The following is an 11,856-nucleotide window of genomic DNA, read 5'->3' on the forward strand; positions in this document are numbered from 1 at the left end:
ATGAATGAAGACTATCATGAATTGGTGTGTGGATTGTCTAAAGAGCATTAGACATAAGCAAATGTTTGTTGCAACGTTCATGAGTGCTTATGAATATGATTTGAGCATTGGATTAAACCCACGCTCACTTGGAACACTTCATGGATTTTTATCACGAGTGATTAGTGAGACGATAACATCTTATATTCTTGAAACCGAGATGTGTGAGTTGTACCTTGCGAGTCGGTTGCACATTGATAATATGTAAACGCACTAGTAACTTGGTGTTATAAAACATATTGTTATGTGTAATTCGGTGAGTGAGTGCAAGCGAGCATTGAGTCAAAGTTTATCCGTTCCTTTTATTCAAAGTAGGATAAAAGCGATATCTTTGGGCCCCTCGATGATTTAGTGATGACAAACGTAAATGCTAGGCCAGGCTAGGGCTAATTTGATTTGTTGAATTGGTCAGTTGTCATAAATTGGAAATCGAGAAATAGTACAGAAAGAATGATTTGAATCATGTCTTATACGATATCTAGAATGGAGGAATATATGATCCCTTATCTAAAGGACACGCGTATCTGATAGGATCAGAGTTGACAGCGGCCTTGGAAAGCCACGATTGCATATTAGGATTTGAAGTCATTCGCATAATAGTTATTAGACTTATCCAAGTGGGAGACTGTTGGATTAGTGTCTAAGTCCATAACTATTTTGGTATGTACTTGACCCGATAGTGCATGGTCCTTTTGGGTTGCCTTCACCAAAGCAACTTGCTAGGATGAATTATGGAGAAAAAGGATTAAATATGATTTATTAATATGTTATGGGAATAATATATTAAAGGAGAAATCATATTGTTTAATTAATATTAGTCAAGAGTTAATAAGAATTAAGTTTATGGCTAAAAGAGATTAATTAAACTTAAGGGACTGGAACTGTAATTATAAGAGAATTGCAATTGGGCTATGGATTGCCTTATATTATAAGGATGGATGAATTCTATGGGGAAACCCATTAGAAATCGTCCAAGGCCTTTAATTAAAGGAGTCCATGGGTTGCTTAGGGCTTAAGCATCCAAATTAGGGTTTTCTTGTTAGATAACCCTAATAGCCTCTCTATATATAGAACCCTTATGCCTCAAAAAAGGTAAACAAGCTTCCTTCTAGGATTTTGGACGATTTTGGGCAGCCTCCTTCTCTTCTCCTCTTCATCCTCTTGCTCTTGGTGTTTGTCAACCATTAGAGGAGTGACATTTGTGACTCTAAGCTTTCCAAAGTCATTACAAGAAGGAATTGTGATTGTTATTACTACATAACAATCAAGGTAATATCTTAAACCCACTATTATGTTAATATCGATTATCATATGCCAGAATTAGGGTTTATAGTCTTGGATAACTTGCATGTACAATAGAGAAACTTAGATCCAAGCATTAGGGTTTGTATGAGCACATAGGATGTTCTTATGATCAAAACCCATCAAGAGTCATAAAGATGTTAGCTTGGTCCTTTCCTTTCTTCCATGCATGAATTATGGAGATTTTGGTGAAGTGAAATATTATGGTTTTGGGATTAAGCTCTCTTTAGCCATGCAAAGGCCTAAAGTCAGAGGCTTTATAGATTAGGACATCCTTTAAGGGTCAGATCTAAGGTTAGAGTAAATGTTTTAATGATTAAGACACGAAAATTGGATTTTAAGACAAGGTTGCATACGTCGAGTGTAATCCTGGTTATACTTGATGTAGCCAGTTGCGAACCCGAAGCCTCCCGTCCTACACTCTATGCCCAACATTGAGTCGTGTACGCCGGGCATACGACCACAGTTGACATTTGACCAAATGTTACTTGAGAGGATTTGTGAGGGGTTTTAAAAGGGAAAACAGTATTTTGCCCTGATTGTGGATTAGACTTGCCTTGTGATTAGCGGAGTATGAAAATTACCTTAATTATTAATTAGGAAATAACTAGTATAATTATTTGGCAGAGTCTAGTTCCGATAGTTCGGGTAGAAATATTCCTAACAAACAAACCGTTAACATAGCACACCAATTGAACATAACACACCAATTGTATAGTAACATTAATGATGGTTTGTATCTAACAATACACCACATCTCCAATTGTATCATAACATTAATAATGGTTTGTATCTAGCAATACACCACACCTCCAAATTCAGCATACATGTCATCGTTGACAAGTACCAAAGTCAAAACCCAAAGGTATGTAAAAATCTTATAGGTAAGTTATTAAATGTATCTTTGTTCTTGATATCCCATGAACGCGAGATATTGAATGATGCCAATCTAAAAACATTTAATATTATGTTTGTTAATAGAGATTCATGGTGACCACAAAACAAACAACACAATTAATTCAACATCAATCAAGTAGGAGCATATTCGTGCATTTACTGTTAGCACCTAATTTATCAAGGGGCCAATGATACCACTCTACTAAAGGTAAAAGGAGCAAATATACTTTGACTACACAAACATCACTCACTTGTCATGCCACATCTAAACATTTCTTGTATAGTTGTTGAATACTGACATCACTGGACAATGTGAAAAGATAACATACTAAGTCCAGAATCATATGCATCTCTGCTCTAAAGACATGATATTACCATCTTAAAATCACTTGTCACACAAACATCACTCACTCGTCAAACGTTCTCACCGGATTTGCTGGACCAGCAAGAGATAAATCATCCTAAATTATGATGTCCATCTTAAATTTACCCATTTTAACCGGTCAAGCTCACCACTTATGTATCAAACTCATGCATTATGTCTCAAAAAAAAAATTCTAGGCGTATCAGAAGTCATAACTCATAATAATTCTTTTATTATTTTAATATAATCTTTTTTAATGATAAGCAAGTGCATACTTAGACCAGCCACAATGGAAGTTGTATGAGGGTTTAATGGAATAAATGTGAATATAATATAGAGGAAAGAGAGTGTGTAGTTGAATGACCATTGAATGGTGGAATGAAGTTGTAATTAAAAATTTATTAATTTTTTAAGAATTAAAGTGAATGTATATATTCTCTTTCCTAGTTGGCAATCCATACAACTCTCCGTGAGTTTAATCCATTGGAGATGACCTTAAGTTCAGTTGAGTGCGAGTTACGGGGTATTCATCGCGTCATAATCCGACTATACTGAACCAATCCATAATTGAATTTTTAACTCATTTAAAACGGTTACTTTCAAATCTTTTTTTTTTTCCAAAAAGAAAAAACATGCTTTGATTTTGAGAACTCTAGAATCAAGAATTACTCCAAAACCAGATTTTCAAAAAAACGACCAAATAACTCAAGTCCCTGTTAGGTTTTGTGGTTTCTCTGGTCCGCACCAATTTTTGCACAAGCCTTATTAAACAATATAGATGTCACTTTACTAAAACAAATTATGTTAATTAAATTTAACACCGATATTTATTAGCCAAATCAAGAACAACAACATCGGAGTTCAAAAAACCAGAAACAAGAGACATCAATATTATTTGCCCGCAAGCCCTAATTTGATCTTCTGAATCGTCGCAATATCAGTTTTAAATGACTTAGCCAACACTTCATCACAAATAGTCGAATTAAAGACAGAATTTGGGACCGAAACCGTCCCCGCGTTTGCACTTCCAAATGCAGACACCGCCAAAGCAGGTGACTTAGCATCACTGTTAAACTGAAAGTGGACAAGTCCCTTAGGGAACACAAAGATGTCACCTTGTTGCAACTTTTGAGTAAACAGTTTATTAGTTGTGTCAACAAACCCAACATCTAATGAACCCATGAGCACAAACAAGAGCTCGGAGGCCCGTGGGTGGGTGTGTGGTGGGTTGACTGTGTTGCTAGGGAACTGGAGGACAGCGTAGGAAACACTTTGACCGTTGAGAGCTGGGAACTCTGCCATGGCAGCTTTTGTCACCTTGAATGTAGTTGGAAATGGTGCACCGACTAGGGTTCTCATTCCAGTGAATTTGAAGTAGCTGCCGCCAAGTGGGCCGAAGGAAATTGGTGGCGGAATAAAGTCCGTGAGAATGTCGGGGTCTCCCGCCGTTGTTTTCTGTAGAATGGCACATGAAAGTGAAAGAAACAAGAAAAGTTGAAGTTTCGATGCCATGTTTGAAGCTAGAAGGTGGCAAAACTTCTTGTTTCTTCTAATGCAGATATTATGTATGTATGTGTGTCAGTGTGTATATATATACACACACGTACAATTCAATTAGATAAACAAAACAATTTGCTTTTTGTCGATTAGGTACCAAAGATATCACATACGTCAAGTTTACTGGCCAAGCCATGTTGTATGTATCACTTAAAAAAATTCGGTTTTTTTGATAATTCCTAAGAAGTTTAACAAGAAACATTTGCTACTTCACTTCGTTGTTCGGGAACAATGGTTTTGTTTTAAGGTTCGCCGGTTTTTCCTACTTAATTAAGATTTATTAACACAAACCGAAATTAATAGTTGCGGTTGTTTAATGTTACAAAAGCAAAATATAGATAAAAACTTGAATACTCCAAGGATCGAATATAAATAATTTTTAAATTTTGTAATTTCATACGAGGTTACATAAAGTTAGATTAGAGGTAATTTAAGAAATTAAAATCTCGATTTCAAGGAAAATCAAAATTTTAAAATATAGAAATACCTTGTCATTGTTCCATGTTCATCAAGCCATTTTTTTAAGAAAAACATATATAAGCAACAGGTAGCTCTGTTAGAATTAGTGGGAAAATCATGTCTACCGGAAAGAGACGTGTCGGTTAAGGTTTTGTAGCGACAGTGTTCCCTTAGAACGTCAACCCCCCTGCCCGTGTGTTACCCCATGTTCCCAAGATCAAATCAACTTATCTAAACATGTACTCGCACCTCCAAAACTCATAATTTAGGTAACACTGAATTAAACTTGTCTTGAGTTAATCTTGATCATACCAAATGACTTGATGATACTAAAAACATCAACATTTAATTTATTAATTTGTAAGCACAACCTAGAAATTGAACCGATCACAATAAATAAATGAAAACCTCCTTTATTGAGGTGGTATATGGTATAGAGTTTTCTTTTTAATTTATTAATATGTAATCACAAACCAGAAATTGAGTCGGTCAAAATCAATAAATGAAATCATCCTTTATAAAGGTGTTATTTGGCATAGAGTTGTCTCCTTAAACCCTAATTCATTTGTACCACCAATCTTAAAGCTAACCTCCTACGACCATAAGCACTAATTGCCTATTTCTTCTTATAATAAAACTAGGCCATCCATTGTAGTACGACCATAAGCACTAATTGCCTATTTCTTCTTATAATAAAACTAGGTCATCCATTGTAGTGTTCACTACAACCAAAAATGTAACATCCCAAAATCAAAATAAAAATTTTTCATTTTAAATTAAATAGAAATCGTTGTTTTCCATCAACCGAAGTTATAAAAACCCAAGATCAAGTACAATTATTCCAACAATGTATCACAACTTCTCCAAAACATATCACCAAAGGATGTGTACAATCATGTTTTTGCTTTCCCCCGATCATCTAAAGTACATGAAACATAAAACTTAAACTATAAGAAAAAGCTTAATGAGTTCCCCCAAAGTACCACACACAACCAAGACAGATAATAACATGCACAAGTGAGCCTTCAACCTAACTGGACCACCTTGCAGGGCCTACAACCTGATTGGACCACCTCACAGGCATTCAGTCTATCCGGACCTCCCCAGGTATCTTAGCCTTCAGCACAAGCATGACCACCTCAACCAAACAACCATAACATGTCGACATATACACTAATAACCAGAAACACATGTAATCATACAAATCTACCAATCTAATGCATATTAAGTGAACAAAAGTAATCATACAGATCTACCAATCTAACACATATTCAACATAACATCAATTCAATAATCCACGATACATAATCCAGTGGGTCAGTATTGGTGCCTTCGACTCAGAAGTACAGTGAGAAAAACTCATCTCACAGTTTCAAAAGATAGCAGAAAAGAACGTTGCTTCAAACGCCAACTCTACAGGTCACTTTTACGACAAACAGTGACCTATACTCAAACTTTAGCTCAAAATACCCAAAATGCCCCTATGTGAAACTTAGTCAAAGTCAACGCTCAATGGTCAAAGTCAAAGTCAACTGCAGTTAGCTGTCATGTCGTGGCCATCCTTGGCTACATCGTGGCTACTAGTCAATAGAACAGATGGGTCTCAACCTAGTCGCAATGCCGTGCGGAGTGGTTTGGACAACTTAATCCATTAAGTCATATTTCCCCTACATCAAGAGCTCCAAAGCTCATATTTGGTCCTGCCCATGGTCTTGATGGATAAACTTTCCTACTTTATTCCTCAAGACCCCTCAATAAGTCACGATCCCAAACCATAACTCCTAAGAACAACTTAATGCATCAAGACTCTCTTTAAGCACCCAATCCTTAGAGTTACACCTCCAAAGTGTCCAGAATGACTTCATATTCCTAATAAACCCTAAAGATCATGGCTTTATGTACATGTATGTCCAATGCACGTCCTTTCAATTTTAGGTCAAAAATTAGGGTTTAATGACCAAAACTCCATGCATGAAACCAAAACTAATTCATAATTCAGATCCACGACACTAATTACTCTATTTGACTTGGAGATGAAGAAAATAGACAAAATAAAGAGATCTAGTAACATGGAAAGGAAAAGATTAAATATTGGACACTCACCAAGGTCTAGGAGATGTGCTATCTGAAGAAAAAGATGCTTGTCAAGTAACTAGTATACCAAGGGCTTCCTTCTCCTTTAAAAATCACCAAAAAAACACCAAGAATAAGCTCACAACTTCAATAGAGGCTAGGGTTAGGGTTTCTGAGTTTTAAAGGGAGATGGAGACTGAATAATCACAAAACCCTGGCCTTAATTTTTTTTATATAGGCTCAAAGCCCGAAATTAGGGTTATTCACTAAAAACACTTAACATACCGTGGCACCTAAGGTCACGCTATGGCAGACCATTTAAATCCGTGGTCCAAAACATTCCACCATGCTATAGTGATGTGCAAACATGTCGTAGCCACCTAATTGAAAGTTAATAGATAAAAAAGTTGATTCATACATGGAATGGATGTTATAGAAAAAGCCGCCCATTCTAATATTTGGTGGTTTTTCACCTTAACCAAGAGATTTTTTTCATTTTGGAAGATGATGGTAAGACCCTTTATCTTCGACATATAAACTTATTGGATATCAAGATATACATGATTTCCATGTCTTTATTCAACAATAATTGGATCCCAAAACTCATGGGTTCCTAAACTAAGCTTCTTGTCTGGAAGGAGAATGATGTTCATGCGAGGGTTATCCTTCTATCATCTACTTTTTAAACAAGCCTATAGCGAATTCTATGGAAAATAGCATCTTATGAAATCTAAGATGCTCATAAACTCTTTATTATCACTCTTTATGTCTTTCGTTCTCTCTCTCTCTCTCTCTCTCTCTCTCTCTCTCTCTCTCTTTCTCTCTCTCTCTCTCTCTCCCTCCCTCTCTTCTCTCATGAACGCATTATAAAAACCAAACTTCTTTAATTGGAAAATAGAATTGTTGAATCTATCATGAATTATCTACAACGTGAAAAAAGGTATAATCATTTTGTTTCCTCGATTGTTAAGGCTATACAAAGACAAAGATTTGGTCCTCAAAATGCTAATCGATAGAGTTAAATTAGAAACATTTCCATCACTCGCATTGTTTAAGGTATAATTGTAACACCTATTTTCCAAAATGGATCAGCTAGTAACTTAAAGACACAAAGTTATGGTTTTTAGAGAAAACCACATTCTACATCGTGGTAGGCTGGTGACAACGGGATGGCATGAAAAATTAGTGTAGAACGAGTATGGCTTGTTTTCCACGGCGTGGAAAGTTGTTGGCTAAGATTTGGCATCTGTTGTAACCCAAACCCATGATTTTTAGGGTTTCACCCATATTTAAGGACCTTAACTTTATGGTTAGGTCATTTACTTCATCCTCCATCCTCCTATCTCGAAACCATATCCGTTTTAAGTGTCCTTGAGGTATTCCATGTATTATTAGCTATTTGATGGCTCATTTCTCATGTCTTGGTGTGGAGCTCAAAGATCAAGTTTCTAGAAAAGTACTTTGGTGAAGAGCTCAAGTGTAGATCTAGCAAAGTGACTTCATTTCTGGATCATTATATGTATAAAGCTTCAAACTTTTCTTCTAGTTTGTTAGATCTATCTCATGGTCAACTTTTGTGCTTTTAGTCCCTTTTTGGTGGTGTCCTTGAAGTTGAGATGATTTCAGCCCCTTCTAAGCTCTAAGGATTTTCTTCTGGAAGATTTCTTGTTAGAAAGTTGGTATTTTGATCTTTTCCTTGGAACCATGCATGTTTTGTGAAGTATTTATGCCATTTTAGACCTAGGGTTGTAGATATTGCTTTGGTGAGAGGTCCTAATGGATAAAGTTGGAAACTTCATCCAGTAAGTCATTGAATAAGATTAGATCCAAAGTTTTAAGCCATGATTTGTAAGGATTAATTAGAATTAAATAAAGGTGTAATGGGTGAATTGTAATTGTTTAATAGTTAAACAAAAGAGGCAATTATAGAACCATCCTAGGGTGGACGGTTTCGGGAGCCTTTCTAGGGTTTCCAAAAGCCTCCTGGATGTTGATAAGGAAAGGATTATGACTAGAATTAAATCCATTATTTAATTATTCGAATCTTGCTTTGTCCCTAAGTTACCTAAACTATAAATAGGACCCTTTAGGCATCTATTTTCGTGACTACTCTTTCTTAGAAGATTATGAACGAAAATTTACACTCTCCTCCTCTCTCCTCAAGTGTCTTCTAGTTTTAGGGTTTGGGTGTGAGCCATTAGAGGCATCATCCTTTCGGTGTTATCTTTTCAAGCTCTTCAAAGGAAGGATTGAAGTAACTTGTTTTCCATAACAAGTTTGAGGTATGTATCTTTAGTTTCTAATTTTCAAAATTACTAGGATGCATATTAAATTTTGTTAATCAAATTATGTTGCATTAATGTCAAGACAGAGATCCTTTTAGGTTGAATGTTTCATTGTTAGTTTTTAAGTGTTCTTCGCATTATGCATATTGTTGTAACCTAATAAACCTATCAGTAGTATCAGAGCTAATTTGTGTGTATAAGAATGGAAGTACATTAGTTGAATCGAACAATTTTTTTATCAGACTGAGATCACAACATGACAGAGGCTCAATCACGATGTGAACACATCATAAATCAATATTTTCACGATTTTTTTGCCAAATATGATTTATGTGGTATTATTTGATAATTATATGTTTTGTTTTCTATCAATATTTGATTTTACTTGCCTAAGGTGACTAAAATAAAAACCCTAAATATTATGAAATAATCTCAGACAAGATAATGACTAATTATGAGATTAATTAATATTATCCTAATGGATCTAATTGAATAATTTAATTAGAAGACTAATTAAAATATAATTATAAATCCATAAATGATTTAAATAATTAATTGATTGGTTGGATTAAAATAATTAATTTTAAAAGTTTAAATATATAATTAAATAATCAATTAATTTAGAAATTTAATCTTAAACCTAGTATTTTCAAATGATTTAAAATACACCCTTATATATGTATTATAAGATTAATTACTATTTATATAAGAAAGGACAGTCGGATCGGTAGTAAGCCTCATTCACAAAACCATGTTATAAAGAGGGTATAAGGAAACGACCTATAAAATGGTCATTGAATGGGTGTCATTTTCACCCACCACTATCCTATGTGGTGGAGGGTCGTTAGCTAAACGAGTTAAATAGTATAATTAGATTAAAAGTTTGATCTATAAAATACGAGAACCTTCATTAAATCACCCTCTAGTTACTTTAGGAAAATATGAAATTATATGCTAATCCATGAAAACTCACATCAATTCTTTATGAGTCATTAGTGGAGCATGTGTGGTTAACTAGCGCACTAATTTGGGATTATAATGATGATATGATGAAACCACTCATTTTTATGATTGTTGATGAAGCGTGTATGGTTAACCGATACATCAATAGGAGATCATAAATCGATCGAGGATGTTTCAACGGGTTTGCATGGTTATTCAAATCTTATTTTTGATCCTCAACATCCCGGTCACAATTGGTAAGTGAATAATCGAGACTAAACATGCCATTGATATGATTTAATGACTCTTAAAAGATCTAGGAGCTTCATAAGACTGAAATTGGTGAAAGCCTTACCTACCTAAAATAGATTTGCAATTTGATTACGACATCCCTCTTCAAATTTCGAATAAAAAATATGGATCCTAGACTTAATTTAAATTTATGGGTTAATAATTAATGATTAAAATCAACTAACTTGAAATCTCTCTTCTCCTAAATTTTAGATGGAAATGGTTTTCCTCAACCTTCTGGAGATGGACTTCCACTTTCAAGTTTAGGTGAAAATATCCTTCCTTCCTTAGGAAATGGTGGAACTAGAAATCGTCTCTCTTCAACTCTTCCACATCCTCTTCCTGTGACTCTCCCAACATCATATTTTCCTCAAGTTGAAAGATATGAAACTACTCAATCTTTATTGATATGCAAAATGAAGATGGAAATTGTGTGTGTGTGTACATTCTGGAAATGAAGTCGTACATTGACAAGTTAGAAAGGTTGGGTGTCGTATTCCCAAAGGAACAAGCCATTGATTTCGTTCTTCTTTCACTTCTGAAGTCATATGGTTAGTTCGTTGAGAACTTTCATATGAGAAATCTTGATGTGACCCAAAGTGATCTAACTAAGATGTTGATAACTATAGAAACATAGATGCTTAAGAGTACAATTGAAGCAAGCCGTTGATTTAGTTATTCTTTCGCTTTCGAAGCCATATGGTTAGTTTGTTGAGAACTTTCATATGAGAAATCTTGATGTGGCCCTATTTTATCTAACTGGGATGTTGATAACTATAGAAGTAGAGATGCTTAAGAGTACAACTAAAGAATAAATACTTAATGGATCTAATCCCAAAAGTTCATTAGATGTTGATAATGGTAATAAAGAAAAGGTTGTTCCTCCCAATCAAAAGGGATCGGCCAAGATCAAACTGTTTGATCATATGGTAAAGAGATAGGATTGTTCTGAGATCATTCCAAATCTTGACCCCAATGAGTCCATTTGTTTCTAGTGGCAATTGAAGGGACATTGGAAGAGACATTACCCAAAATACCTAAAGGATCCTAAAGATGGTAAAGTCATGTTTTGTGACTCTTCTTCAGGTACATCCATTATCTAACTCCATAAGTTCATATTCTTAGACACTTAATACATGATGTAATGATCACATTTTGATGGTGTTGTAGGATCTAAAATAAAGAAGGAAGCTTAAGCAGAACAATCTAAATATGATCGTGGGAAATAGACTTTGGTCACATGGTTTCATTGTTAGAATTTGGAGCAACTACTAGGGAGTTAGGATAATTTAATAGATTCTTATTACTCTTTGGAGATGTTTAACATAGTTTTTCATTTCATGTATTGTAAGGACAAATTCTAATTTTTCATTTATTTCAATAAAATCGAAGTTTTGGTTTACATAGTTTCCTTATCTTATTTCCTTGCAATGGCATTAATGAAAGTGTTACTTATGTTTCAAAAAATAACAATATTAATTGTGGATTTGATTCTTATGGTATCGCTTGTGGTACTGTCATAATTGACCAAGTGAAAAAGAAATCTCATTGCCAATTGGATAGATATTTAGTGTTGTATAATTCGAATTGTATAATATATGAGAATCATGCTCATTGGAAAATTATTATTAATTCAATGATCACATG

At 34.6% G+C, this 11,856-nt stretch overlaps 1 protein-coding gene across 1 annotated transcript; it reads right to left on the bottom strand.

The window, feature by feature from the left end:
- Positions 1 to 3,493: 3,493 nt before the first annotated feature.
- On the bottom strand, positions 3,494 to 4,120 carry LOC145017823 (germin-like protein 9-3). The gene has a single exon (XM_078975779.1). It carries the CDS (start codon positions 4,112 to 4,114, stop codon positions 3,494 to 3,496), a length of 621 nt encoding a protein of 206 aa, XP_078831905.1. The 5' UTR covers positions 4,115 to 4,120.
- Positions 4,121 to 11,856: the final 7,736 nt, after the last annotated feature.

The sequence above is a fragment of the Lactuca saligna genome, chromosome 9 (genome assembly GCF_052625555.1).
Source record: "Lactuca saligna cultivar CGN05327 chromosome 9, ASM5262555v1, whole genome shotgun sequence".
Lineage (NCBI taxonomy): Eukaryota > Viridiplantae > Streptophyta > Magnoliopsida > Asterales > Asteraceae > Lactuca > Lactuca saligna.

Coding starts and splice junctions, on each gene's coding strand:
- LOC145017823 (XM_078975779.1), bottom strand. CDS start 4,114: ATGGCATCGAAACTTCAACTTTTCTTGTTTCTTTCACTTTCATGTGCC.